The 24507-nt window shown below is 48.6% G+C and overlaps 3 protein-coding genes across 5 annotated transcripts; 2 read left to right on the forward strand and 1 right to left on the reverse strand.

The window, feature by feature from the left end:
- The first annotated feature begins 944 nt into the window (after positions 1–944).
- Positions 945–4710, forward strand: Cideb (cell death inducing DFFA like effector b). Its single transcript, XM_032917946.1, has 5 exons — positions 945–1124; positions 1366–1510; positions 3838–3984; positions 4196–4386; positions 4559–4710. The coding sequence occupies exons 1-5, from the start codon at positions 949–951 to the stop codon at positions 4692–4694; spliced, it is 795 nt and encodes a 264-aa protein (XP_032773837.1). The 5' UTR covers positions 945–948; the 3' UTR covers positions 4695–4710.
- Positions 4711–5040: 330 nt separating this feature from the next.
- On the reverse strand, positions 5041–12301 carry Nop9 (NOP9 nucleolar protein). Its single transcript, XM_032917945.1, has 10 exons — positions 11983–12301; positions 11395–11838; positions 9433–9543; positions 8749–8890; positions 7760–7952; positions 6940–7080; positions 6438–6563; positions 6040–6276; positions 5749–5854; positions 5041–5453 (listed from the first exon to the last, which is right to left on the reverse strand). Exons 1-10 carry the CDS (start codon positions 12227–12229, stop codon positions 5296–5298), a joined length of 1905 nt encoding a protein of 634 aa, XP_032773836.1. The 5' UTR covers positions 12230–12301; the 3' UTR covers positions 5041–5295.
- A 49-nt stretch (positions 12302–12350) lies between these two features.
- Positions 12351–19764, forward strand: Dhrs1 (dehydrogenase/reductase 1). 3 transcript variants are annotated; one of them, XM_032917753.1, is made up of 10 exons: positions 12365–12454; positions 12569–12696; positions 12863–13032; positions 15001–15144; positions 15294–15373; positions 17554–17686; positions 17974–18120; positions 18781–18850; positions 19151–19231; positions 19363–19764. In XM_032917753.1, exons 3-10 carry the CDS (start codon positions 12883–12885, stop codon positions 19497–19499), a joined length of 942 nt encoding a protein of 313 aa, XP_032773644.1. In that variant the 5' UTR covers positions 12365–12454; positions 12569–12696; positions 12863–12882; the 3' UTR covers positions 19500–19764. The 3 variants fall into 3 exon arrangements, with proteins under 3 accessions (XP_032773643.1, XP_032773644.1, XP_032773645.1); XM_032917754.1 differs by having other exon boundaries at positions 12427–12454; positions 12547–12696; XM_032917752.1 differs by lacking the exon at positions 12569–12696 and having other exon boundaries at positions 12351–12546.
- Positions 19765–24507: the final 4743 nt, after the last annotated feature.

Here is a 24507-nt window from a genome sequence, read left to right on the forward strand (position 1 = left end):
ACCTGAGTTCCACACCTAGAAACCGTGTTAAAGGGGTGCACGTTTTGTTATCCTAGTGCTAGCAGATGGAAACAAGTGATCTCCAGGCCTGTGGGGAGACCTTGTCTAAGAAATAAGGAAGAAAGAGAGGGGGAGGGGGAGGAAGGGAGGGTTGGAGGGAGGGAGGGAGGGAGAGAGAGAGAGAGAGAGAGAGAGAGAGAGAGAGAAGAAAAGAAAAAGTTGTGTTACCTGAGGAACAATATCTAAGTCCTCTAGCTCCTATATGCATGTGTGCTGTCCCGCACCACACCCCGCCCACACACAGCTAAAGTCCTAATGCTCCTCTGATTAGTGTAACAGGGATCATAGCGGGAGATACATTATTAATTAGCAAACTAAAAAGATGAGAGCAGTGCTGGCTCATAGACACAGAAGCAGGCATTTCTAGAGAATAAAGCCAGAAAAAAAAATGTTTAGTCAATCCTTCTCCAACCAAGGAGTGGGCAAGCAGGAAGGCCAGGGTTCCAGAAACGATCCAGGCGGTGCTGGTTCTGTAGATCAGAATCCAGCCTTTCCTCTCCTCAGACACAATGTCCCACCTTTCGTTGTCGCCAGGTCTCTTCCTCACGTTTAGCCCAGGCTTTTCCAAAGACTGCAGTTTATAACTTTCCAGTAGGTGGCAGCAGTCAGCAGGGCTCAAAAGGAATGCCCCACCCCTGGGAATGTGGGCTAGAAACTGTTCTAACACTTCTAATAGGCAGATCAGTTCAAGGTGGCCAATCTGGACTATGAAGTAAAACTGTGTTTGGATGAGAGGCGGGGGATCAAATATCTAACTTCATCCTTCACATCTCTTAGAGACACACAAACGGCTGTGACTTTGGCTACTTCTATCACTCCATGTAGGCTCCTCCTCCTTCCCTCCTCTTAGACTTTGCCCTTACTGGCCAGGCAAGGGGGGCAGAGTCCATGCTTGACTCATCTCTCACTTTACCAGAGCTAAGATCTCAGCTCTATACAAAAACACAAGACTTCAGCCTTCACACAACAGAAGTGCCCAGCCCGGAAGCAATAGGGGGGCGACTCGCCGTCTCTCACCTAGCCATGGAATACCTTTCAGCCTTGAGCTCCAATGGCCTGCTAAGGTGACTTCTAACCCTGCCCTCTATACTTCAACCCTAGGGATATGGGCAGACAAGAAGAAACAGCCCCTGGAAGACTCATTTCCCTGTCCCTAGATTTCTCTGACTCTTAAACTACTATTTTGCTCTCCCTCTAAGTCTCTCCTTTGGATCTGTAACCCTACTCCAGCCATCCCACCCCCCATCATCACTAGGTTTGCCAACCCCTCCTTACTCCTTCTGGTGTTTTGTTCCTAACTTTCAGGTCAGTGTCCACTATGAGCTCCGAGCTTAGCCGTAGGGTCTGGAACTCGGCTCCTCCACCTCAGCGACCCTTCCGTGTCTGTGATCATAAGCGGACAGTCCGGAAAGGACTAACAGCCGCCACCCGCCAGGAACTGCTAGATAAGGTAAGGAGTCAAGCTTCTGGGTTCCTGGAACAAGGAAGCCATGGGACTCACGATAGTGGGATTGGGGCACAGGAAGTGTATAGGCTACATGATTGCCACCCTTTCAGGGGTCTACAAAACAGTAAGCCAGTACCAGTAAGCCAGTGCCGTGCTGCGTTTAAGTAAACTGTTCAGTTTCTGAGTAGTAGGCTTTCTTTGGCTGGAGAGATGGGTTCGGAAATCATTATGGTCATTTGTATGGTTTTACAGAGTGCTAGGAATCAAAACTCTAGGCAAGGGCTCTGCCGCTGATTTAAATCCCCAGCCCTTGATTTCTATGAAAAAGCCGACTTCAAATCCTGCTTTTGCTACTTCCTAGCTGTCAAACATTGGGAAATCATTCAACCTGTCAAAACCTGTTTTGTTCTTGAAACAGGCTCTCACTTTTTAGCTCAGGCTGACCTTGAACTCAGAATCCTCTTGCTTCAGGCTTCCAAATACTGAAATTAAAGATGTATGGCACACAACCTAAAAAAAATGTTTTCAATGTTGGGCATCAAACCCAGGTCTCTGAGCATACCAGGCAAACAATTTATTTCTAAAGCACACCTCCAGCCTTCCGTTTGTCTACACAAGGGACTAGTAGTCTTTTATGATTACTAAATAAATGGAAAGTCCTTATGAATATCTGACAGACACTGGAGAGGTGCTGCAGCTCAGCTCTTCTTAGTGAAGTCAGTCAGCAGACAACCTCTGCTGTCTGCTGTTTAGCTAACAATCCAGTTAGTAAAGCTAAGCAGAGTTCTCCGGGGACTGGGGTGGGCTGCCCTAAGGTGGGAAGCAGCCTGAGTTATGTTGTGCTAGGTGGAATATATATATTCTTTTTTTTTTTTTTTAAGATTTATTTAATGTATATAAGTACACTGTAGCTGTCTTCAGACACACCAGAAGAGGGCATCAGATCCCATTATAGATGCTTGTGAGCCACCATGTGGTTGCTGGGAATTGAACTCAGGACCTCTGGAAGAGCAGTCAGTGCTCTTAACCACTGAGCCATCTCTCCAGCCCCCGAATATATATATTCTTGAGGTTAGGTGACTTTCTTTCCCAAATTACAGTGGACTGGACCTTCCTTTTGGAGTATTTTCTCATGTGGTCCCCACAAAGAGGGGTGGGACTGGAGAGATAGCTCAGCGGTTAAGAGCATGCACTGCTCTTACTGAGGACCAGGTTGAGACCCCAGCACCTCACAACCACGGAACTCCAGCTCCAGAGAATCCAATGCCCTCTTCTCTGTGCACTCACATACACATTCCTCACACCCACAATTTAATAACATTTTAAAGGAAGCTGTGTCAACTCACAAGGAAAGTGATATGGGGTCACACCTGCTTAAGATCCAGACCCTTTGATGATGCTTACATGCTGGTCAAAACCCTAGTGCCTCAGTTTCTGGTGCACTGGAACAACTTAAGTGCAGCTTCAAGGCTGTTAGACACAAGAGCAGTTCTATCTATCAGAAGGCACCCCTAAGAGGAGACTGTAGCTTTCCTTGGTCACCTCACGTCCAGCCCCTCTACAGGGCAGAGGTCAAGGGTCATCTGACTCCTAGGCTAGGCGGAGGCTTTAGACACTATCCTTAAACTGAAGTAGAGCCAGCACACCACAGATACCTGACAGGAGCCGTGGAGCCCTGCCTGGTCACCTTGAAAACAGTTGTAGAGAACAGGAAGGCGTAGGAGGACACTGTAGATAAGATTAAACAGGTTTTATCTGTGTAGATTTGGAGTCAGGGTCCAAAACTGTTGAAGTCTGGTTTTAAACTTCTGGATTCCAGTGATCCCCCTGCCTCGGCCTCCTGAGCAGCCAGGAGTGTAGGTGTCCTACCCAGCTATGACTGAGTTGTCATTCAGGTCCAGTAGGAGTGGCTCAGAGAGGAGCAAAAGGAAAGAAAGGTCTACTCCTCGACAGCTGCCACTTCTGCCAGGTGGTGGTCACACACACCTTTGATCCCAGTACACAGGAGGCAGAGACCAGTGATCCCGAGTTCGAGGCTGGCCTGGTCTACAGAGTAAGTTCCAGGACAGCCAGGGCTACACAAAAACCTGCCACTTTTAGGAAGGATGAGATGAAGTGCTCATGTCTACAATCCCAGGACCCTGGAAACTAATACAGAATCGCTAAGTCTGGGATCAGGCTGCACTACACCAACACCCTGTCTCAAAAAAACAACCACACACACGGAAGATGGCAAAACACCAGGAAGTAGAGCTGACCTGCCGCCCAGTGTGTGAGGCTGATGGGGCATGGGCTAAGGCCTGCCCTCCCCACCACTTGTCACTGAACAGGTAGAGGAGACCTTGCTGCTAAGCGGAGTGCTAACGCTGGTCCTGGAGGAGGATGGGACTGCGGTGGAGACTGAGGACTTCTTCGAGCTGCTAGAGGATGACACATGCTTGATGGCTCTAGAGCAGGGACAGAGCTGGAGCCCAAAGGTGAGAGGCCCACAGTGGGGCTGCTTAGGTCTCCACTCCTCCCAGGCTTCTTCCCTAGCCTGTCACTGACCTTGGGGGCAGAGGCACTGGGAGTTGTGAAGGTCATCAACTATTAGATGATATTGGGAAGTCAGATCCACAAGTGACAGGATTATTGGTAGATGTCAGGGTACGAGAGCAGGTCCACTCCAACGATGGGATTGTCCTACAGAGTGGGATGTTGTCATACGGCCTAGGACGGGAGAAGCCAAAACATAGCAAGGACATCGCGCGCATCACCTTTGATGTGTACAAGCAAAATCCTCGAGACCTCTTCGGCAGCCTCAACGTGAAAGCTACATTCTACGGGCTCTACTCCATGAGCTGCGACTTTCAAGGAGTTGGCCCTAAAAAAGTACTCAGGTCAGAGACCAACACGTTACACAACCCTAGAGTTGGATTATCCCTCAAGTCCAGCTCAACCTCTCAGACCCACGTATCCCACGACTCCCCCTGATGAGCCCCCACCCAAAGCGTCCAACCCTCGGCCTCCCCTCAGCTTCCTTAACTATCTGTTCTCCTCTCTGCCCTTCAGGGAGCTCCTTCGTTGGACTTCCTCACTGCTGCAAGGCCTGGGCCATATGCTGCTGGGAATCTCATCTACTCTGCGCCATGTGGTGGAGGGGGCTGAGCGATGGCAGTGGCACCGGCAGAGTCACCTCCATTCATAATGAAATTGTGCTTTGAGCCTGTGTCGAAAGACTGGTTCCATGTGACACGTGAGGGGCATTAAAGGGCATCTTCAGGTCTGGGTCTGCAGTGTACCCTAGGTAACTAAGCTGACTCCAACAGATCAGCCCACTGCCCTGGTGCTCCAGCCTGTACATTTTCCTGAAGAACGCTACCCATCTTCCCTACCTCCCTGCCTCCCACTCACCCTACAGAACCACACCCTTGTCCCCTGGCATCCTGATCTCACCATACCTGCTGCTTCATTACTGACTCCTATCCCTGCATATCAATGACAACTGGCCCTAGCTTTACCTCAGGATACCTTTCCCCTAAAAAATAAAAATATTTCCAAGAAAAATACAAAAGTATTTAACAGTATGTCATGGGGGAGGGGAGAGAATGACAGACGGACACAGGGATTAACAGGATCTGGCTGCCACAGTCCAAGGCTGGCCTTGAATTCTGGATATTCTTGCTTTACCCTCTGGAATGGTAGTGGGTTTACAGTTTTGTGTAAGACGTTTGGCTCCCATTTAAACCAGGAATGATAAGCATGTCCGTTCACCCTCCCCATCAACACCTATTCCCAGTTGCGAGGCCTCAGTCTTCAAGTATAGAGTTCAACGCCCGCCTCCGCTTGGCCACAGAATTTTGCTGCTGTTCCCAAGCCTGTCGCCGCTTCAAGAAGGTAGTCAGGGCCACATTTCGAGCCACGTGGTGGCCAAAAGGATCTTGAATCAACTCCTGGTTCTGCTCTCCTGCAAAGAGAACCACTCCTATTTAGCAACACCCAAGCTCAAAAACACACTCTGCTTGAGGTAAAGGGCCCTCATTTTCTCTCAATGCTGGCCCAAAACAGGACTAACGAACATCTCACCCACTAAAGCATGAAAGCCAGGAGGAGGAGGAGGAGTAAGGGACTATACAACAACTCTGCAGAGTGGAGAAGGAGGCCTCTGAGAACTCAGAACCAGACTGCACTTTGAAACCTGCTGAACCAATCAGCTCCCGGGCACAGGAGCTTGGAAACCACCCCAAGACAGTGGTACTCACCCAGTTCAGCAGCAATCTCCTTCCGAGCCCCCAAAGCCGCTCCACTCCAGATGGCATCAAATACACGGCTGCCATGGCGACTACAGGCAAGAGCCACATACTGTCCCTGAAATGAGACAAGTAAGGTAAAGTCCCTCTGGGAATGTAGAAATAATTTCAGAAGACCTGAAAGGCACAGTTTAAACAACACAGGAACTGTGTATCCTGCCTCCAGCTCTCAGGTCTAATCCTGAGACTGGAAGCTCATTTTCTCCAAAGCAGTGATGGAGGGGACTGGAGCAGAAGTCTAACCTTTAGGGTCTTCAGCACACGACGTCGCTGCTTGTGTGTCACAGAGGGGCTAGTCAGGATGGCATCAAATACATGAGAGCCAGCAGGACTTTGGGCCAGAGTCAGAAGTTGTGGTCCAGTCAAGGCACTCAAACTTCGAAGTACAAGTCCAGGGTTGGAAAAATACAGCAAATGCTGGAGCAGTAGAGACCCAAGTACTGTCACTTCCCTCAGAGGTCTGGCTGAGGCCATTTCTACCTGGGAATATAGGATAGGGGCTTAGGAGGAAGTCACTAAGCCAGGTGGGTGACCTCATCCCTAGGGTACTACACCCTTTTCAAAGGGGTTAGAAGTCTCATCTTAACCCAAGGGGCTTCCCCAGCCCTAAGAAGCCTGGCTCCCAAAATGCCCTATCTTACCTGATGCTCTGCGGGCACTGCCCCCTCCTCCTCCATTAGTTCATAGTATACCTCGTAAGCCAACAAGGAAGCGAAGAGAGGCACGCAGGCCACTTGCCGGGATGGGGGCTCTGCACAGTGGAATGCCTACAGGAAGACAAAGCATCATGACTCTTGAGATGGATCCCATCTCTAACACCATGATTTTCTAGACAGAGAAATAAATGTTCAAGAAAAATGAGATCTGACTCGACAGGAAAGGATGGCCATGACTATAGAGTCTCGCCTGCCTTGTTCGCCCTCCCAGCCTCTGCACTCATAACAGGGATGGGATTCGTTTATCCCTCAAGTTCTCGAAGTTCTAGAGGATAAATTTCACTTCAGGGCTGTTCTTAGACTCATCTATCTCCATATCTAGAACTCCCGCAACATGACCCTCCCACATCCAGATTGAACGATCCGAACTAGCAGAGTCAGGTCAGGTCAGAAGGGCATGGATGGGCTGCGGGGTAACACCACTCACCTCAAATAACAGCTGCAGGACCTGGGCTTGGTGAGCCCCAACCCTGCGGCAGGCTTCCACCAAAGCGACAACTACCCCTGGGTGGCCCCGGGCCAGCACTGCCTCTAAGGCAGGGCTCAGCTCCTCAAACACAAGGGACAGCTGAGAGGAGACACAGATTGAAGAATTGTTGACAATCAACTAGTGGTTTCCTATAAAGTTAATCAGAAAAAACTTCCTACTAAAACAAAAAATGTAGATAAGACATAAAGAACACTGTCGACACCATATTGTTCACTGTGCTGTATAAAACCAAGAAGAGGACAGCCATAGAGATTCTGCCTGCCCTACCAGAGAAGAGTCTAAAAGTTCTTTCTGTAGAAGACAGGGAGAGCCAAGGGCAAGGCGGGTCTAGAACTAAGCCTGTTCTTCTACTCCACATGTCGCCCCAAGGACCACAGGAAAAGCCTCTTGGGTACTAGACAGTAAACTGTCAGAGATGTACAGAGACAAGCACACAATAAAACAAGACCCAAAAGCAGGGCACTGGTGTGCACACCTTTAATCCCAGCAGTCAGGATGCAGACATAGGTAGATCTTATTGAGTTCAAGGCCAGCCTGATTTACAGAGCAAGTTTTAGGGCTACAGAGAAACTGTCTTGAAAAACCAAATAATAATAATAATAATAATAATAATAATAATAATAATAATAATAATAATAATAAAGCAAAAATGACAATAACAAAAATAAATAAATAAATAAATAAATAAATAAATAAAGCAAGCAAGCCCAATGATTAAGAATAGTAGAAAGAGACCCAGGTCCCGTTTCCACCTTACCAGCTCAGGGGAAGTGACTGCATCCAGTAAGCGCTGCAAAGGGAAGTTAGCAATGGGATGCTCGGCCAAGGAGTACAGCTGACCCTGGAAGTGATCCTTAAAGAGGCGCTGGAGCCTCTCTGGCTCTAATACCAGCAGCACCTGCTCCAAGAGTCTGGAGCTCGTCTGATCCCGAAGAAACAGGAGTAGAGGGCTAGAGGTAAGAAGAGTGAGACCAAGGCTGGAGACCCGGCTCTGTGGTTAGTAGTCCTTACTGTCCCTGCAGTAAGTGTCTTCACAGGCCCCCTCCACCCTCCTCTGCCCTCCTCCACAAACATGGTGCACATACATGGACACAGGCAAAAGATCAGACGAGTAAAAATAAAGAGCTGGTGCACACTTCTAAGCCCAGCATTCTAAGAGGCAGAAGTCAATGAGTTCAAAGCCAGCTTGGTCTCTAGGCCAGAATGAATTCTAGGCCAGACAGTGCTGCACAGTGAGACCCTGTCTCACACAGATGAAGGATGGGACTGGGGCTCAAGAGGTGGCCCAGTGGTTAAGAGCATGTACTTACTGCTCTCGCAGAGGACCCAAGAAGTTCAGTTCCCAGCACCCACAAGGCAGCTGACAACGATCTGCAACTCCAGTTCCAGGGGCTCTGACACCCCCTTCTAGCCTCTGTAGACACTGCACACACATGGTGTACACCATACATGTAAGCACAACTTCATAAACATAAGATAAAGTAAGTCTTAAATAAAACTAAGTCAGGCATGGCTGGCTTTACTCCCAGCACCCAGGAGGCAGAGGCAGGAGGATCTTTGTGAGTTTGAGACCGGCCAGGGCTACACAATGAGACTGTACCTCCCAAGTGCTAGAGTTAAAGATGGGTGCCACCACCCGGCAATACATATTTTTGGGGAGAAGATCAATGAGTGTAACTTCACCCACTATCTCACTGTCTCAGACAACACCCCCAGCTGCAGTGACCCCTGCAGACATGATCACACCTGCCACCTGCTGAGGAATTCCGAGAACTCAGGTAATCAATGACTGCATCGCAGAGGTGGGCACAGTGTTGAGGTAATTTGTGATGGAGGACTTGTAAGGCGACTTGAAGACAAAAGCTGGAGATCTTGTCAGTGATAAATACTGTAGGAAAAAGTAGAAATAATTTGATGCTTTGTCCCAAATCCAGATTACCTGTACAACCTCAAAGCCCAGCCAACAAGGAAGACTAGACATACAAAAATGACAACAGAGACTGTCTTATAGCACTAAACCAGACAGGGGTTAAGAGAGGAGTGACCTGATAGAAGGGTCCTGCTTGGTGGACATCCCCAGAGAGGATGCTAGACCCTTTCCCTACTTCCCTTCTGTGATGGTGACTCTTGACTGTCCTCTTGATGGGATTTACCACCACTATGGAAACTAACTTCTGGGCATTTCTGTGAGTTTCTAGAGCAGGTCAAAGCAGGTGGGCAGACCCACTCAAATGTGGGCGGCACCATCCCATGAGCACAGCATTAACGCCCTCTGCTTCCTGACTTGATACAGTGTAGCTTCTGCCATGGTGAGCTCCCTGATACCACAGACTGTTCCCTCCAGCTTAAGTCTAATTTCTTCTTCCTTTGGTCACTTTGGTCCAGTATTTGCCTCCAAAACATGTGTAATTAATTAATACATCTTTTTACCAGCAATGTCCTTCAGAAAGCAGGCGCTCAGATCCTGAAGGCGATTCAAGAAGGTTTTAGGAACCTCAAAATCAGTTGGTTTACATTCCCGAGCTGAGGTCCTCTGTGTTTCTAAAGAACAAGAATGTGAACAACAGTGAGATTATAGAGAGCCAAGCAGGAAGGAGAGCTCCTCAGAAGAATATGGGCTCAGCTTAGAGGCAGGACAGATGCCTCTTTAGAGGAATAAAACAGTCTATCATTTTTTCCTAAGGATCTTTAACTCCCTTCCCTATGGTTCAGAGTTCCTATTTCTCAGCCAGGATTTACCAAAACCTAGTATACCAAAACCAGACTTCACTTATACTCTCTAACCTCACTCTCCAGTATTTTTAAATGTAGGTTGCATCCTAGGACTATAACATGAAACAAAGTTAGTGCTCTCAATTATCATTTTTATTTTAATTTTTATTTTTCTTATACGCATTACATCCTAACCATTCCCTTTATCTCTACGCCTACCCAGTTCCCACCTCCCCACCTCCCCTCTCCGCCAGATCCACTCCTGTTTCCCTGAGAACAAGAAAACAAAACAAGCAGGCCTCCCAGGGATATCAATCAAATATGGCATAACAAATGACAGTGAGACTAGGCACAGATCCTCATATCAAGGTTGGATGAGGTGACCCAGTAGGAGTGACAGGGTTCTAAGTGAAGGCAAGAGTTAGAGATACTCCCCACTCCCACTGTTAGAGGAGTCCCACAAGAACTCCAAGCCTCACAACCATAATGGATACGCAGAGGGCCTGGCTCAGACCCATACAGGGTTGGTGATTACTGCTTCAGTCTCTGTGAACCTCGATGAGCATGCTCCATTGATTCTGTGGGTCATGTTCTTGCGGTGCCCTCAACCCTTCTTCCCCCTGTTCTGCGGGGTTTCCCTGGTTTTGCCAAGTGTTTGGCAGTGGGTCTCTGCATCTGCTGCCATCGGTAGTTAGTTGTTTTTTTTTTTTTTAAATAGAGAATAAAATGTAAAAGGAAAGAAAATATCAGAAAAAGAGGCAGCGTGTGGAAAGGGTATCTTTTTCTGGACTTTTGCTTGGCTCCAACATTCACACACAAGTCACATCAGGGGGAAAAAACCAACTTCCTAGCCGGGTGTAAAGACACATATGCCTAATTTCAGAATTAGAGAGGCTGAGGCGGAAAGTCAATAAATTTGACACCAGCATGAGCTCACACAGTAAGTGCAGACCAATGTGTGCTACTCAGTAAGACCTTGTCCAAAACACCGAGCAGCCAGGCAGTGGCAGTGTGCTCTTTTAATCCCAGCACTTGGGAGGCAGAGGCAGAGGCAGAGGCAAGAGGAGCTCTGTGTACAAAGCCAGCTTAGGCATGGCTGCACAAGCCCGCAATCCCAGCACTTAAAGGTAGGAGCGGGCAGGAGCATCAAGGCCAGCCTGTGCTACGTGACAAATTGAATGCCAGCTGGGCTATATGGGAGACTGTCTCAAAAGAAAATATCAGGGCCAGGAAGGTTATCATAGGGGTGACTGCTATTAAGTCTGACAACCTGAGTTCAATACACAGAATCCACATCGTGGAAGGAGAGAACTGACTCCCACCAGTTGTCTTCTCCCCTCCACACAAACACTGCAGAAGGCACATACATTCGAGTGTGTACACATGCCCAGACATATTTTAAAGTTAAAAATGAATTTATCACTGTGAGTTGTGGAAACAATACTGTGAAATTCATTGCTCCTCCTGTGCCTATGGGAGTAGATGTTCCCTGAATGTAAGTACATCCGTCCTCAGTAGGTAAGCTATTCTTTGACCTTCCAGGTTCTGTCCCGAGCAAGGTTCTGCTAATTCTTCATGTTCAAGCTCCACCATGAAGATTAACTCTTCTGTTTACTGGCTTCTGAACTTCCTAAACGCTCCTGCTAATCAGGGCCCACTTCCCTGTCTTACAATACTTACCAGACGACTGGGAACCACGGGGCTTGACTCTCTCAGACTCCAGAAGAGTACCTCCCAACACTTGCAGCAGAGTTCTGACCACGAAGCTGCCGTGTGTGTCTCCACAGAAGAAAAGAAAATCATCACACACTTCAGCGGCTAGTCCCAGGACTAGCTCCTCCAGAGTCTGCGAGGGACCATCCTCCCCCTCTTCCTCCTCATCTGCCTCGGCAGGACTCCTCAGCAATCGAGGTAGCTGCAGCAAAGCACTTTGTAATACGTGGACCCCACACCGATGACAGGCCACGAAGCGCAAGTTGGGGCGCAGAGCGATCCACACTCGACACAAGGGTTTCAAAGGACTGAACCCCAAAAGCTCCTGCAGCATTTCACTGCCAGTCCTGTTCGTGGCTAAGGCTAGAGCCTGAGCCTCCACTTCCTTTAAAATATTGCGCGCCATCAACTCTGAAAAAAACGAGATCATAAATAAACCGTTAGACTGAAAGGAGGATAAGACTCACCCATCACTTACCCAAGAACTCCCCGGGAATCCCTCTGAAAGTTCCATGTGTGAGTTTTACACTTAATCCACGGTGTAGCTGCTCCTACCTCGTTCTTCGGCGGCGTCCGGAGCCACTTTCAGCGCTGACAGCGCCCGTCGGAAATATCCGAGCGCCTCCGGGCTCAGGTGCGGGAGAGCCTCGGGGGCCTGCTCCGCACGCGCGGCCGCCGGCAGCTGGGGACAACCATCGCGGCCGGGAGGGGGACGCCCAGAACCCCGGGCCGCGCGTCCCCGCCGGCCCGCACCTGAGAACTGGCGCCGCGCTTTGTGAGCGGAACGCGGTCCCAACCCCATGCGTGCTTTGGGACCAGAAGTTCACGCTTCCCGGTTGCAGCTCCCACAACCGCCGGCGCGCTCCTGACGCACGGAGACGTCATGAGTCTGCGACGGGGTGGTAGCGCATGATGGGCGTGGCTACAGGTCGCCCTTCCCCATTTGCGGGTTCCACCCCCAAGTCTGAGCCTGCAACTCCGGGGCTAGCCTCGACTCATCCTCACCCGCACCCGGACTTCCATCCAGGCAAGCACTCCGACGAGGCTAGAATCAAAGTTCTCGAACTATAGAGCTGGCGATCTGGGCAGAAAGAAACCCAGAGGCTGCGTCTGCTGCAGGTAAGGCTCTGTTAACTTACAGTTCAGGGCTTCGCGGTTCTTCGTGGGACTGGACGGGTAGCCAGAACTCCAGAGAGCCCAGGACTCTTCGTGGACATACCCTGTTAGACTACATCGCCAGATTCCCCATCGAACTATCCCCACTCAGAGGTTCGTAATAGTACTCTGTGTAACGCTGGAGAGTCTCCACCCAGCCCTGGGACTCCTAAAAGGACAGCCTGGCGTCAAAGCTTAGCAGCCTGTTTAAGCCCTCACAGAGACCTGCCTCAGCACACAATCTACAAGATTCCCTCTAAGCGACTCTTTACCTCCACAGATACCCCTTTGGTGTGAGTCATGATAATGACTATGAAGGGCCAAGTGTGTGTGGTAACTGGGGCCTCCAGGGGTATTGGCCGTGGCATTGCCTTACAGCTTTGCCAAGCAGGTGCTACAGTTTACATTACCGGCCGCCATTTGGACACCCTTAGAGCTACTGCCCAGGAGGTAAGTGACCTCCTAAGTTAATCACTCTAATTACTATACCCCCGCCCAACAAATTACTAATGTTTACTGAGTACCATAAATAAATAATGTAGGATTGAGTTTTTCTACCAAGTGAGCTTAATGGGGAGAAAAATCTTTCTGTTTGAGAGTTTCAGGTTTTACAAAGAAAAAAATTTGTCCTGGTGGCTTCCTCTAATTTAGGCAAGACTTGTTGAACTGTATTCGTTTACTTCTTTGTTGTTGTTGTTTTGTTGTTGTTGTTGTTGTTGTTTTGGGGATCTGTTTGTTTTTGATACAGAGTCTCTGCCTTTCTACATGGCCCTGGCTGCCCTGGAACTCACTGTGTAGACTCAGGCTGGCCTCTAACTCACAGAGATCCCGACTGCCTCTGCCTCCTGAGTTCTGGGATTAAAGGTGTGCACCACCACTTGCAGTGGTTTTTATTTTGTGTGCATTGATGTTTTGCCTGCATGTCTCTCTGTGTGAGGATTTCAGATCCTCTAAAACTATAGTTACAGTTGTGTGTGGTTGCTGGAAATTAAACCTGGGTCCTCTGCAAGAGCAGCCAGTGCTCTTAACCAGTGAGCCATCTCTCCAGCCCTCTTGAGGTGATCTTGAACAAGTCTTGGATAGGAATTAGGTAAGGAAGTTATGAAAACCATTTCCAGGTACCTAAGCAAAGAGCAATGGTGAAGAGGCCAGAGAGGGAGTAATGGTTCTCAGAGGCCACTAGGAGGGGCTGAGGCACAGGTTAGTAGGTGTGCAGGCCTGGGTTTGATCCCAAGCACTGAAAAACAAACAAAATACACAAAAACAAACAAAACTCACTCTGGCAAAGGGGTTGGGTTTTGCACACCTTTAATCCCAGCATTTGGGAGGTGATTTTAAGGTCTATGTAGTGAGTTCCAAACCAGCCAGGGCTACAGGGTAAGCTGGGGGTGGGGGGGAGCAGTATGGGGCAGGGTTAGCGGGAGGAGCCAGTATGGCCTGCGTGCCTATATGATTCGCACTGGAGAAGTTGTGTTGGCGGATTAAGAGTTGAAGCCCAGCTTAAATTATGTAGTAAGAGCCTATCAAAAAAGCTTTTAGGCGTTAGTTGGCTTAGTCTGGTGATCCTGTTAGAAGATGCTTTAAAATGTGCATGCTTTAGATAGTTCACACTGACTAGGTTGTGAAGACATGTCTTTTTTTTTTAAGATTTATTTAAAATGTGGGTAACCAGAAAAAAAAAAAAAAAATCTTTACAGATGGTTGTTGAGCCACTTAGTCTGGTTGCTGGGTTTGAAGAGGACTTTAAAAAGCAGCAGTCAGGGCTTTAACCATGTTCCATCTCTCCAGGTTGTGAAGACGTGTCTTAAGGAAAGGGACTTGAGGTCAGGTGAGCAGTGGAAGGCATTGCTGCAGTTTGAGCAGAACAGAAGCAGGACCCTGAGCTCGCCTCCCGCCTCTGGAAAAATAGGTGGTCCTCTTCCTCTGGAGGCTGGTAGGTGGGTCACATCTTTCAGAGTCGAGGCAGGATAGGAAGTGGCAATAGTTTATGCCTAATAGCTTTGATTTTTTTATTATTGTTATTATCGAGTCAGAGCATTGGTTGAGTGAGGAAAAGATCTGAACTGAGTAAGAATTCCAAGTGAGCAGCAGGAGAGTCAAAGGACAAAGAGGAGTGTTACTTCTTTCTGAGAGTGGACACCATGCCTCATCTCTTGCCTAGGACTTGCAGAATAATTACTAAGTAAGGTCTTGCAGACGGTAGCCCTCAGTTAATGCTGATGTTGAACCTGAGGTCCAATTTCCCTTGCCCTTTCCTGGGAGGTACCACTATGGTGAAATTCCTAAAACAGACACCAGAGGGAGCCATTGCATGTCATGTCCGAGCTATTGGCTAAATCCTGAGCTCTTCAGTTCTTAAACTCACTTGAGTTAGGAAAATAACACTCCTGTGAACTCATACTCACTGTTCCTCTCCAGGCACAGTCCCTCGGGGGCCGGTGTGTACCAGTGGTGTGTGATTCAAGCCAGGAGAGTGAGGTGAAAAGCCTGTTTGAGCAAGTAGATCGGGAACAGCAGGGGCGGCTAGATGTTCTGGTCAATAATGCCTATGCTGGTGTCCAGGTAACCTTTTAACTGGATCCAACTCTCCATTCCAAACCCAACCCCCAACCCCACCCTTGAGTCTTTATCTCCATGCATGGTCCCACTAACCAGCCCTTTATACCTTCATGCCAATCAATCACCCAGTTAATCACTCTCATGTCCTCTAGGCAATCCTGAGCACCACCAACAAGTCATTCTGGGAAGCACCTGCCTCCCTTTGGGATGATATGAACAATGTTGGACTCAGGTGCGTGCTTCACTGTCAGAGCCTAGGCGCCTCCTGTTTAGTAGCCCCGCAGCCTGGGCCTCCTTCTAAAAGGACTCTTTCCCTTCTGGCTTCTGTTTGTCACACTTACTTCTGGACAAGTTCCATGCCTGCGGGTTTGCACCTAAGAATATCACCTTTTTTTTCTTGTGCGTGCGCGCGTGCGTGCGTGCGTGCGTGTGTGCGTGCGTGGTTGTATGTTTTTCTGTGCCCACCATGGTGCATGCAAAGATCTGAAGACAACTCCAGAGAGTCGTTCTCTTTCTCTGTGTCTTTCTGTGAGTTTCAGGGCTTGAACTCAGCCTTCCAGGTTGCACAGGACACAGCTTTTACCTACTGAGCCATCTCAGGCAACCTGGAAATGGCAATTTTTGCTTTGTCTCAATTTGCCTTTTTGGTTTAGTTTGGTTTGGTTTGGTTTGGTTTGATTTTTGAGACAGGGTTTCTCTGTGTAGCCTTCTCGATCCTGGAACTCTCTGTAGACCAGGCTGACCTCAAACTCAGAGATCTGCCTGACTCTGCCTCCCAAGTGCTAGGATTAAAGGTAGGCACTACCTCCTAACTCAGGTTTTTCTAACAAGATGTCAGCCTTGTTCTGGCCTCATTCTTTGCCCATCTAAATACAAGTCCCAGAAGGAAGGATTCTCTCAGTGTTGCACATAACCCATAGGCTGTATTTAAAAAAAAAAAAATGGTTAGACGGAGAGCTCAAATGATTAAGGATGGGCTAATTAACGTAGCATGCATATGCTCATGTCAGTTCTGATCCCTCCACACGTGTGTTGTTATAATTGGTTCTCATTCATTCTCAGCCCCACTGACCTCTGTATCTCTTCACCCTCTCCAGCTAGTTCTCTCTCTTCCTGTTACTTGTTTCCTGTTACCCTCTCTATTTCCCTCCTTCCCTAGAGCGCTTCCTGCCCTATATATGTGTGTGAACATGTGTAGTTTCCTGCCCTACATATGTGTGTGAACATGTGTAGTTTGAAAAAAAAAAAAAAAAAAAAAAAAAAAAGAAACCTAGGATCCACATATGAGAGATAATTTGCCTTTCTGAGTCCAGCTTACTTTGTTTAATGGTTTCCAGTGCCAAATGTGGATGTGCACAACTTTAATCTCAGGAGGCAGAGGCAGGGCAGATCTCTGTGAGTTTGAGCTCAGCCTGGTCCACTAGTATCAGGGCTATGTAGAGAGACCCTGGTTTCAAAAATAGTAACCACAATAATAATTGTTTTTCAGTCATATTCACTCTCTGCAAATGACATGCTTTCGTTTTCTTTTTTCCCCATTAATTTATTTATTCACGTTACATTCCCTCACTCCTGTTTCATCTTTCTTTACAGCTATATAAAATTCAGTTTTGTATCTCCTCCCCTCCATTTATCCACCCGTTGGTGGATGGACGTCTAAGTTGGTTCCATTTCTAGACTGTTGTGAATAGGTCAGCCGTAGAAATGCAAATGTCTGTGTGGTTTGTTGGCTTAGAGCCCTGCCCGAGTACAGGGTACTGGGTGACATTGAGGAAACCCCCTTACAGACATCCATCGTGGAGGCACGCATTTGCATTCTCACCAGCAGTGAATAGGACTCCTCTCTCCCCACATCATCACCAGCACTTGTGGATTGCTTTCTTGATGAAAGCCGCTCTGACCAGGAGGAGATCTGAAAGCAGTTTTAATTCACATCTCCCGTGGCTGTGGTTGTTGAGCATTTCCTGGGTATTTATTTGGCTATTTGCATCCCGTCTTTCGAGAACTTTCTATTCTGCTCGTTTTGTTACCCTGTCTCATCCAGCCCAGGCTGATTGCAAGCTCACTGTGTAGCCAAGGATGTCCCTGAATTCCCGATTCTCCTGCCTCCACCTCCATAGTGCTAAGATAGGTTTGTCCCAAGAACCCAGCTGACCAGATACATGGCTTACACGCCTGACCTGTCTTACATTTACGGTGCAAGAGCCCCTTCATTATATGTCACGCATACTCTGTCTCGGGTACCATTAATCGTATCAGTTTTTCCCTTGGAATGGCCTGTGCCCGATTCCCCAGGCCTTTGGCTATTGCTGTGCAGCCTCTATGCTGACCACAGATATGGAGGACTTAGGAAGCAACGGAACCAGCATTCACAGAACTCTTTCCTTCTTCTTCTTCCCTGATCCCTTCTAGAGGCCACTACTTATGCTCTGTGTATGGGGCACGGCTGATGGTACCAGCTGGCAAAGGACTTATCGTGGTTGTCTCTTCCCCCGGGGGGCTGCAGCATATGTTCAATGTCCCTTATGGTGTGGGCAAAGCTGCGGTAAGGACCAAGGCACAGGAGTTGGGGAGGTATACTACAGTGTCGACAGTTGTCAGAGCTGTAAGACCTTCATCTCTCTCTCTGTCCCATGCACTGATCGTTCCTTTGTGTGGACCTCCCTCCATCCGCCAGAGTAGGTATCAAATGTGGAAAGATGGTGGCAGAAACGTCAGGGCTCTCGAGAAGGACGGGGGCTGGGGTATCCTCCTGGACTCAGGGAGGGCAGAAGAGGAAGGCAAGACGGGCAGGTGTTCGGGTTCTCATTTCTGCCTCCTCTCTCTCCACAGTGCGACAAACTGGCTGCTGACTGTGCCCATGAGCTACGGCGTCATGGAGTCAGCTACGTATCTCTGTGGCCAGGCCTGGTGCAAACAGAAATGGTGAAGGAGTATGTAGCAAAAGAGGAGCAGCCTGAAGATCCTCTGTTTAAGAAGGTTGGCAAGGGGAGGGGAGGGGAATAGAGAGCAAAGGCATCTCTCCAGTCTCGGGCAGTAACAAGCGTAAGCAGTGCATCCGTAATCCCAGCACTCACGAGGCAGAGGTGAGGGTTCCTGCGTGAGGTCCGGGCCAGCAGGCTTGCATAGTGAGACTCCTAAAACGAGAGCAGTTGTTCCACACACGAGGTGCTTCCTAGGGCAGACACAGGCTGAGCTCGCAGCACTTCTTTCCGTCCTGTAAAGCAGTTAATAACTCCAGTTTACAGATAGTGAAGTGGAAACCCAGGGAGCGTGAGAAACTTGAATAGAGCTGGAAGTGTAGCTCAGTGTTAGAGCATTTGCTTAGGTGTGCTGGCATAGGCTCAGTCCCTCGCAACGAGAAGTGACAGGAAGGAGGGAAACGTGTTCTATGGGATGAGTCATAACAGGAAAGGCTGTCCGACACCAAAGCCACATAGGGACCTTACCCTGGTCTGTCCTAGAAGGCGCAGACGCTCTGGGATGCTCTTATCCTTCCGTTTATGCACTTGGGAAAGGGAGCTCTCGTGCTTTTGTGCAAGTCCTGCTTAGTTGTGTCTGTGTGGGATGGGTGAGAATGGGGAAGGCACAGGCAGCGCTCTTGGAAATTAACCTTTAACTTCTCAACCCATTTTTCAGATGAAATCAGTTCTCTCATCGGCCGAAACTACAGAGATGAGTGGCAAGTGTGTGGTGGCCTTGGCAACAGGTGATGGCACTGGGTGACAGTGCATCTTTGGGGCACTCACAGACAGTTCCTAACTTTGTTTGGGAGATGACTGGAAAAGACAGCGGCTGTCTTTTCTGTCTGTTGGAGGCTCAGAGGGTCTCCTGGTTTGAGGTCTGCTATAAACTGCTGCAGGGTAGTGTGGCCAGAAGCCTTGGTGCGAACACAGAGAACTCGTGCCCAGGGCTGCAGTGCCAGCCCCAGCTACACCCTTTCCCAGTCACTTTGTCACTCGGCACCACTCCCAATCCCCTCCGTCACTAAGCATATGTGTGCCCACAGACCCCAATATCCTGAGCCTGAGTGGGAAGGTGCTGCCGTCCTGTGACCTTGCTCGGCGTTACGGCCTTAAGGACGTCGATGGTAAGTGCTTGCTCTGAACCAGCTTCAAGCAATGACTGTGGTCCCTGCTCCTTTCCCCCAAATTTTCAACCTGAGTTGGGGTATCCCAGGAGTAGGAAATAAAGGTCTACATGCCCTTCTGTTATTCCCAGGACGCCCTGTCCAAGACTACTTTTCTTTGGGCTATGCCCTCTCACAAGTCTCCAGCTTGAGATGGCTGGCCTCCTACTTGCCCGGCTTCCTCCGTGTACCTAAGTGGATTGTCACCCTCTACACCAGCAAATTCTAACCTCCTGACCTGATATCCCAGCCCTTCCAGAACCTCATCTCATTGAGGCTCAGGTGGGTGGGGCTGTCTTGGTGAAACAAACCACTTTCCCACACCCATGTCCTCACCATGAAGAGAAGGTGGCTGCTGGGCATCTAGTGCATCTTGGGGGCTCTGGTAGGTTCTTGGTGCCTTGGTGTTCCCTGTCCCTACATCTTAATAGCTTGCTTGAGTCCTTATAAGTGGTTATAAGTAGAAGTTAATAAAAGTCTCATCTCCCCTTCAATTTGTGAGTTCTCATTCTGTGTTAAAGTGGCAAATATTTGAAAAAAAGATTCATCGATGTGAAAATGTATAACTTTTCGGGCTGAGGTGGCTCAGTGGATATAGCTCTCTCAGAGCAAGCTTGAAGACCAGATTCAAGCCTCAGAAACCTTGTAAGACCAGACGCAGTAGCAGCCTGTATGCAATCCCACAGAGCCTGTGTGCGATGGGAGGCGTAAGTGGGGGAATCCCCGTGAGCTCCCCTGCCAGCCAGCCTGGCGCACACAGTGATGTATACACAGTTACGGTGAACAGCTAAAGACCCTGCCGAAACAAGGTAGAGGTGAGTACCACCAGCCAGGATTGTCACGTGACCAGCACGCAGAGCAACAGGTTATATCAGCTGGGTATAGTGGTGCATGCCTTTAATCCCAGCATTGGAGAGGCAGAGCCAGGAGCACCTCTGTGAATTCCAGGCCAGCCTGGCCTATATAGTGAATCCCAGGACAGACAGGGCTACACAGCAAAACCCTGTCTCAAAATTAATTAAAATTAATTAAAAATTAAAACTAGGGGTTGGGATTTAGCTCAGTGGTAGAGCGCTTGCCTAGCAAGCGCAAGGCCCTGGGTTCGGTCCCAAGCTCCGAAAAAAAAGAACCAAAAAAAAAAAAAAAAATTAAAAAGTAGGTGCAGGCTGCCTTTTAATCCCAGAACTCAAGCAGCGGAGACAGGTAAGTTTGAGGCCAGCCTATTCTACATAGGTCCAGGCTAGCCAGCAGTACAGAGTGAGATCCTGTCTCAAAAAATAAAAGGAGAATCAAATGTCTGGGTTCTAAATGGCTCTGGCCCCTATCGGAGGCTCACCTTCAGAGCTGCTCCTGTTCTTCCTCACAAGACCCCTCTCTCATGCTAGGGAGCTGGGCCTCTCTGACTCACTCTCGATTTCACCATCTTTCCAACAATACCTGCTGCCTCGGACTTCCAACACGGGCAGGTCCTGTGGTGTGTTTAACTTCCTGGAACTGGGAGAGAAGACTGTCTGATTCCAACTGGGCGGAAGCAGACTGGTGTGCTGGCACCCTGGCCCTTCCTCTTGGGACGTTGTCACCTGAAGGAGTGGTCTTCCGCAGAACTAAGTACAGAGCAAGGCATTTCTAGGAAGCCAAGGACAGTTCTGCACGAGTGACAGACCGAAGACGTGATTATCAGGCCCACAAATAGGAAAGCTTCCAGTGGAGGTGGGCAAGCATTGTCAGCTGCAGGAGGATTGCATGATCAGACTTGTAGTAGAAGCTCCCAGGAGCTGAGGTGTGGACAGAGGGAGAATAGGTTGTAGTCATGAGAGGCTGGCCTACTATTAGTGTCATCAGGGATACGATGATGCCTAGGTGTGGGCTAAAGGGAGAGTGCAGGAAGCAGTGTCTGCAGACAGGAGCTGAGCCAACACACGACTGCCACTGTCCCTGGCATGGGGGACAATATGTCAGCAGCAGGCATAGGGAACTTTTAAGAAGCCAGTTTGCCTGAGGGCTTAGCCCTGACAGGATACCAAGGGATAGTTGAGATGTGGCCTGCCGTTACCAGAGCAAGGTATTTGCCTGTCCTAGATGACACCCAGGGAGGTTGCTATGGGCCACCCCAATCAGATATGGGGTCCTGGGACGAGGGTCCTCGAAGGCTAGGTAGGTAAGGACTCGGCGATGACAACAGACACAAACACAGGGGCAGTTTGAATCTGAGTGTATTTTGCAGCTCTCAAGTATTTTTATACATGATGAAACAGGTACTGAAAGATGTGTTTAGTGAAGCGATCACAGGACAGATAACATCACTGCCATTTGGCATAGTAAAGCACGAAATCAAGGCTAGTGGCATTTCTCCAAGAACAGGTTAATTTTCATGGTCAGTTATTGTTTAACATCTAGTACCTATTTTTTTGTGAACCTTCAAGGTGTAAGTTTAAACTACTTTAATTCTTTATTTAAGGCTTTCTTTGCTGTACGCCAAAGCCCACCTCCGATAACACACATATAGCCATATGAGGTTTTATTGTTGGGAATGTTTACCATTCTGTAATTCTGTAAATGATTTATGAAGCGCTGGTTTTCCCGGAGATAAGGTCATGGCTAGTGACCCCGTCTCAAGGGATGGTTTCTTATCCATTTTTCTCGCTTAAAATCTCAGCCTAGGCCATCAGGAACATCGTGTAACTATGGATAGGGAATAGAAGAGAAAACACAAATTGCCTTGAGAACAACAGCTCAATATTTTGTTCTGGCCAGGAGTTCCACAGCTGGTTCCAGGAGGCCTCCTTCCTCTGAAGTTTCCGCCTCAGTCTATGGAACTTGTCACACAGAGTCTACTGGGGTTGGTGATTGCTAGAGGTAACATTCATGGCCTGGATTTCCAAAGCTTTTAAAAAGCATACAGTGGAAAGTGCCCTATCCCTGTCTCCTGAGTACCCCATGACCACCCCAGAGGTAGCCATGGGGAGAATGCATTCTCTATAGATACACATATTCAAAGTAGAGAGTTGAAATTGGCACTGACGGCCTTTTCCAGTGCCCACGTCCAGGTCTGGCTTTGTACCCCACCCCTACCCCACCTCTCCATTCTTTCTGGATCTTTAGGTAAAGGCCCCTGTCATCAGACACACTCCCTGCCCTACCAGCAGTGGGGAATAAGAGGGAGGGCTTGAGAAAAGGGCAGCAGGGGCTCTGAAAGCCTGCAGACCTCTGCCTACTCTGATCTCCTCAACAGCCAGCTCCCAACATGGATTTGAGCAGTGGGTCATACCTAAATCGACCTTCCTTCTTCTAGACCGATAAATTAGCAATGCCTCAGCCATTAAGAGTACTGGCAGGCCTTGCCCAGCACCTGGGTTCAGGTTCCAGCACCCATATGGCGTGGTAGCTCACAGCCATCTGTAACCCCAGTTCTCAGGGATCTGGTGCCCTTTCCAATCTCCTAGCTATCAGGTATTCAAGTAGTGCCCATATAGATAAAACATTCATCCACCCATGTAAAAATAAAGCTTTAAAAATGGTAAGGGATGTGTGGTACCTTGACGCCAGTCATGACTGAACCAAACAAGGGATTGAGACTCCAAAGGTTTTTGTTTTATGTTGTTGTTGTTGTTGTTGTTGTCGTTTTGGTAGTGTTTCTCTGTGTAGCCCAGGATAGCCTGGAACTCTCTCTGTAGACCAGGCTGGCTTCAAACTCAAAGATCTGCCTGCCTCTCCCAAGTGATGGGATCAAGATGTGTGACACCCCCACCGCCAAGCTTATTTGTAATTTTTTCTTGTTTGTTTTTAAAGAAGATTTGGTTATCTTTTACTTTACAACCAATAAGTGAGTACCTACCATATTTGTCTTTTGGGGACTGGGTTACCTCACTCAGGTTGATTTTCCTTTTCTAGATCCATCATCCATTTGCCTACAAACTTCATGATTTTTTTGTTTGTTTTTAACAGCTGAGTAATACTCCATTGTGTAGATGTACCACATTTTCTGTCTCCATTCTTCAGTTGAAGGACATCTAGGTTGTTTCCAGTTCCTGGCTATTATGAATATAGCTGCTAGGTTCCCTGAATATACATTATGGCCGAGTAGCTTGGTGTTTTTGTATGATTTCTAACTGTGGGAGTGGGGGCTGTCTCTGACTCTTTTGCCTACTTGTGAGACCCTTTTCCTCCCACTGGTTTGCCTCATCCAGCCTTGAGGTGAGGGTAAGCCTGATCTTGTTGTAGCTTGTTTGGTTGATTCCCCAGAAGGCCTACCCCTTTCTGAGGGGATGTAGGTGGAGGGCAGATCTGGGGGAGAGGGTGGGTGCAAGGGGGCTGAGGAGAGGGGAGGAAAGGGAAACCAGTTGGACTGTAATATCTGAGAAAATTTTTTAAGATTAAAGAAGATTTGAGGGAGCAGTATGTAGTAGCGTGTTTGAGTACACATGTTATGTGTTTGCATGTGGAGGCCAGAGGAAAAGCTCAGATGTTACTCGGAACCCACCACCTTGTTCCTTGAGACGGGGTCTCCTGCTAGGATCTGGGCCTCACTTATTCAAGTAGGCAGGCTGTCTGGCCACCTACCTCTAGAGACTTCCTGTCTCCATTACCCAGCAGCCACTCCTGGCTCTCTACCTGGATGTTACGGATTGGACTCAGGTCAAGCACCTTATGGGCAAGGCTCCTTTTGAGTCTCAGAGTCCAGTTTGGAGGGCATGTCATTGTTACCCAGTTCCCATCAATTGCTGAAGGCCCCTTTGGGCCCCTGAGGAAGGATGGAGATCCCAGGTAGCCAAGGGAGAGATGAGGTAATGTAGATGGCTGGGGGCTGAGGCTTCAGACATGGAATCAAGTTAGTCAGGAAGGAGCCTGAGTCCAATGAGCAAATCCGGGAAAGGTGGCTGAGTCCAGAACTGCTGTTTTCCCTTTCTTTTCCTGGATCTTAGCCATCTGGACACTCAAAGACCTTGACACCACCTTTGAGGTATCACGTAGGATATCTGGTCCTCTCAGCTGTTTGGCTTTCTGTTCCTGAAAGAAGAGAGCCTCAAGATGACCTCAGACAACCCAATTCTGAGTGCTAGTGGCGCATGCCTTTAACCCCAGCACTTGGGAGGCAGAGGCAGGTGGATCTATGTGAGTTCCAGCCCAGCCTGGTCTACAAAGTGAGTTCTAGGACAACCAGGGTTTCACAGAGAAACCATTCCTTGAAAAAAACAAAATACTACTACTACAACTACTACTACTATTACCACCACCAC

This window comes from Rattus rattus, chromosome 12 (genome assembly GCF_011064425.1).
Source record: "Rattus rattus isolate New Zealand chromosome 12, Rrattus_CSIRO_v1, whole genome shotgun sequence".
Lineage (NCBI taxonomy): Eukaryota > Metazoa > Chordata > Mammalia > Rodentia > Muridae > Rattus > Rattus rattus.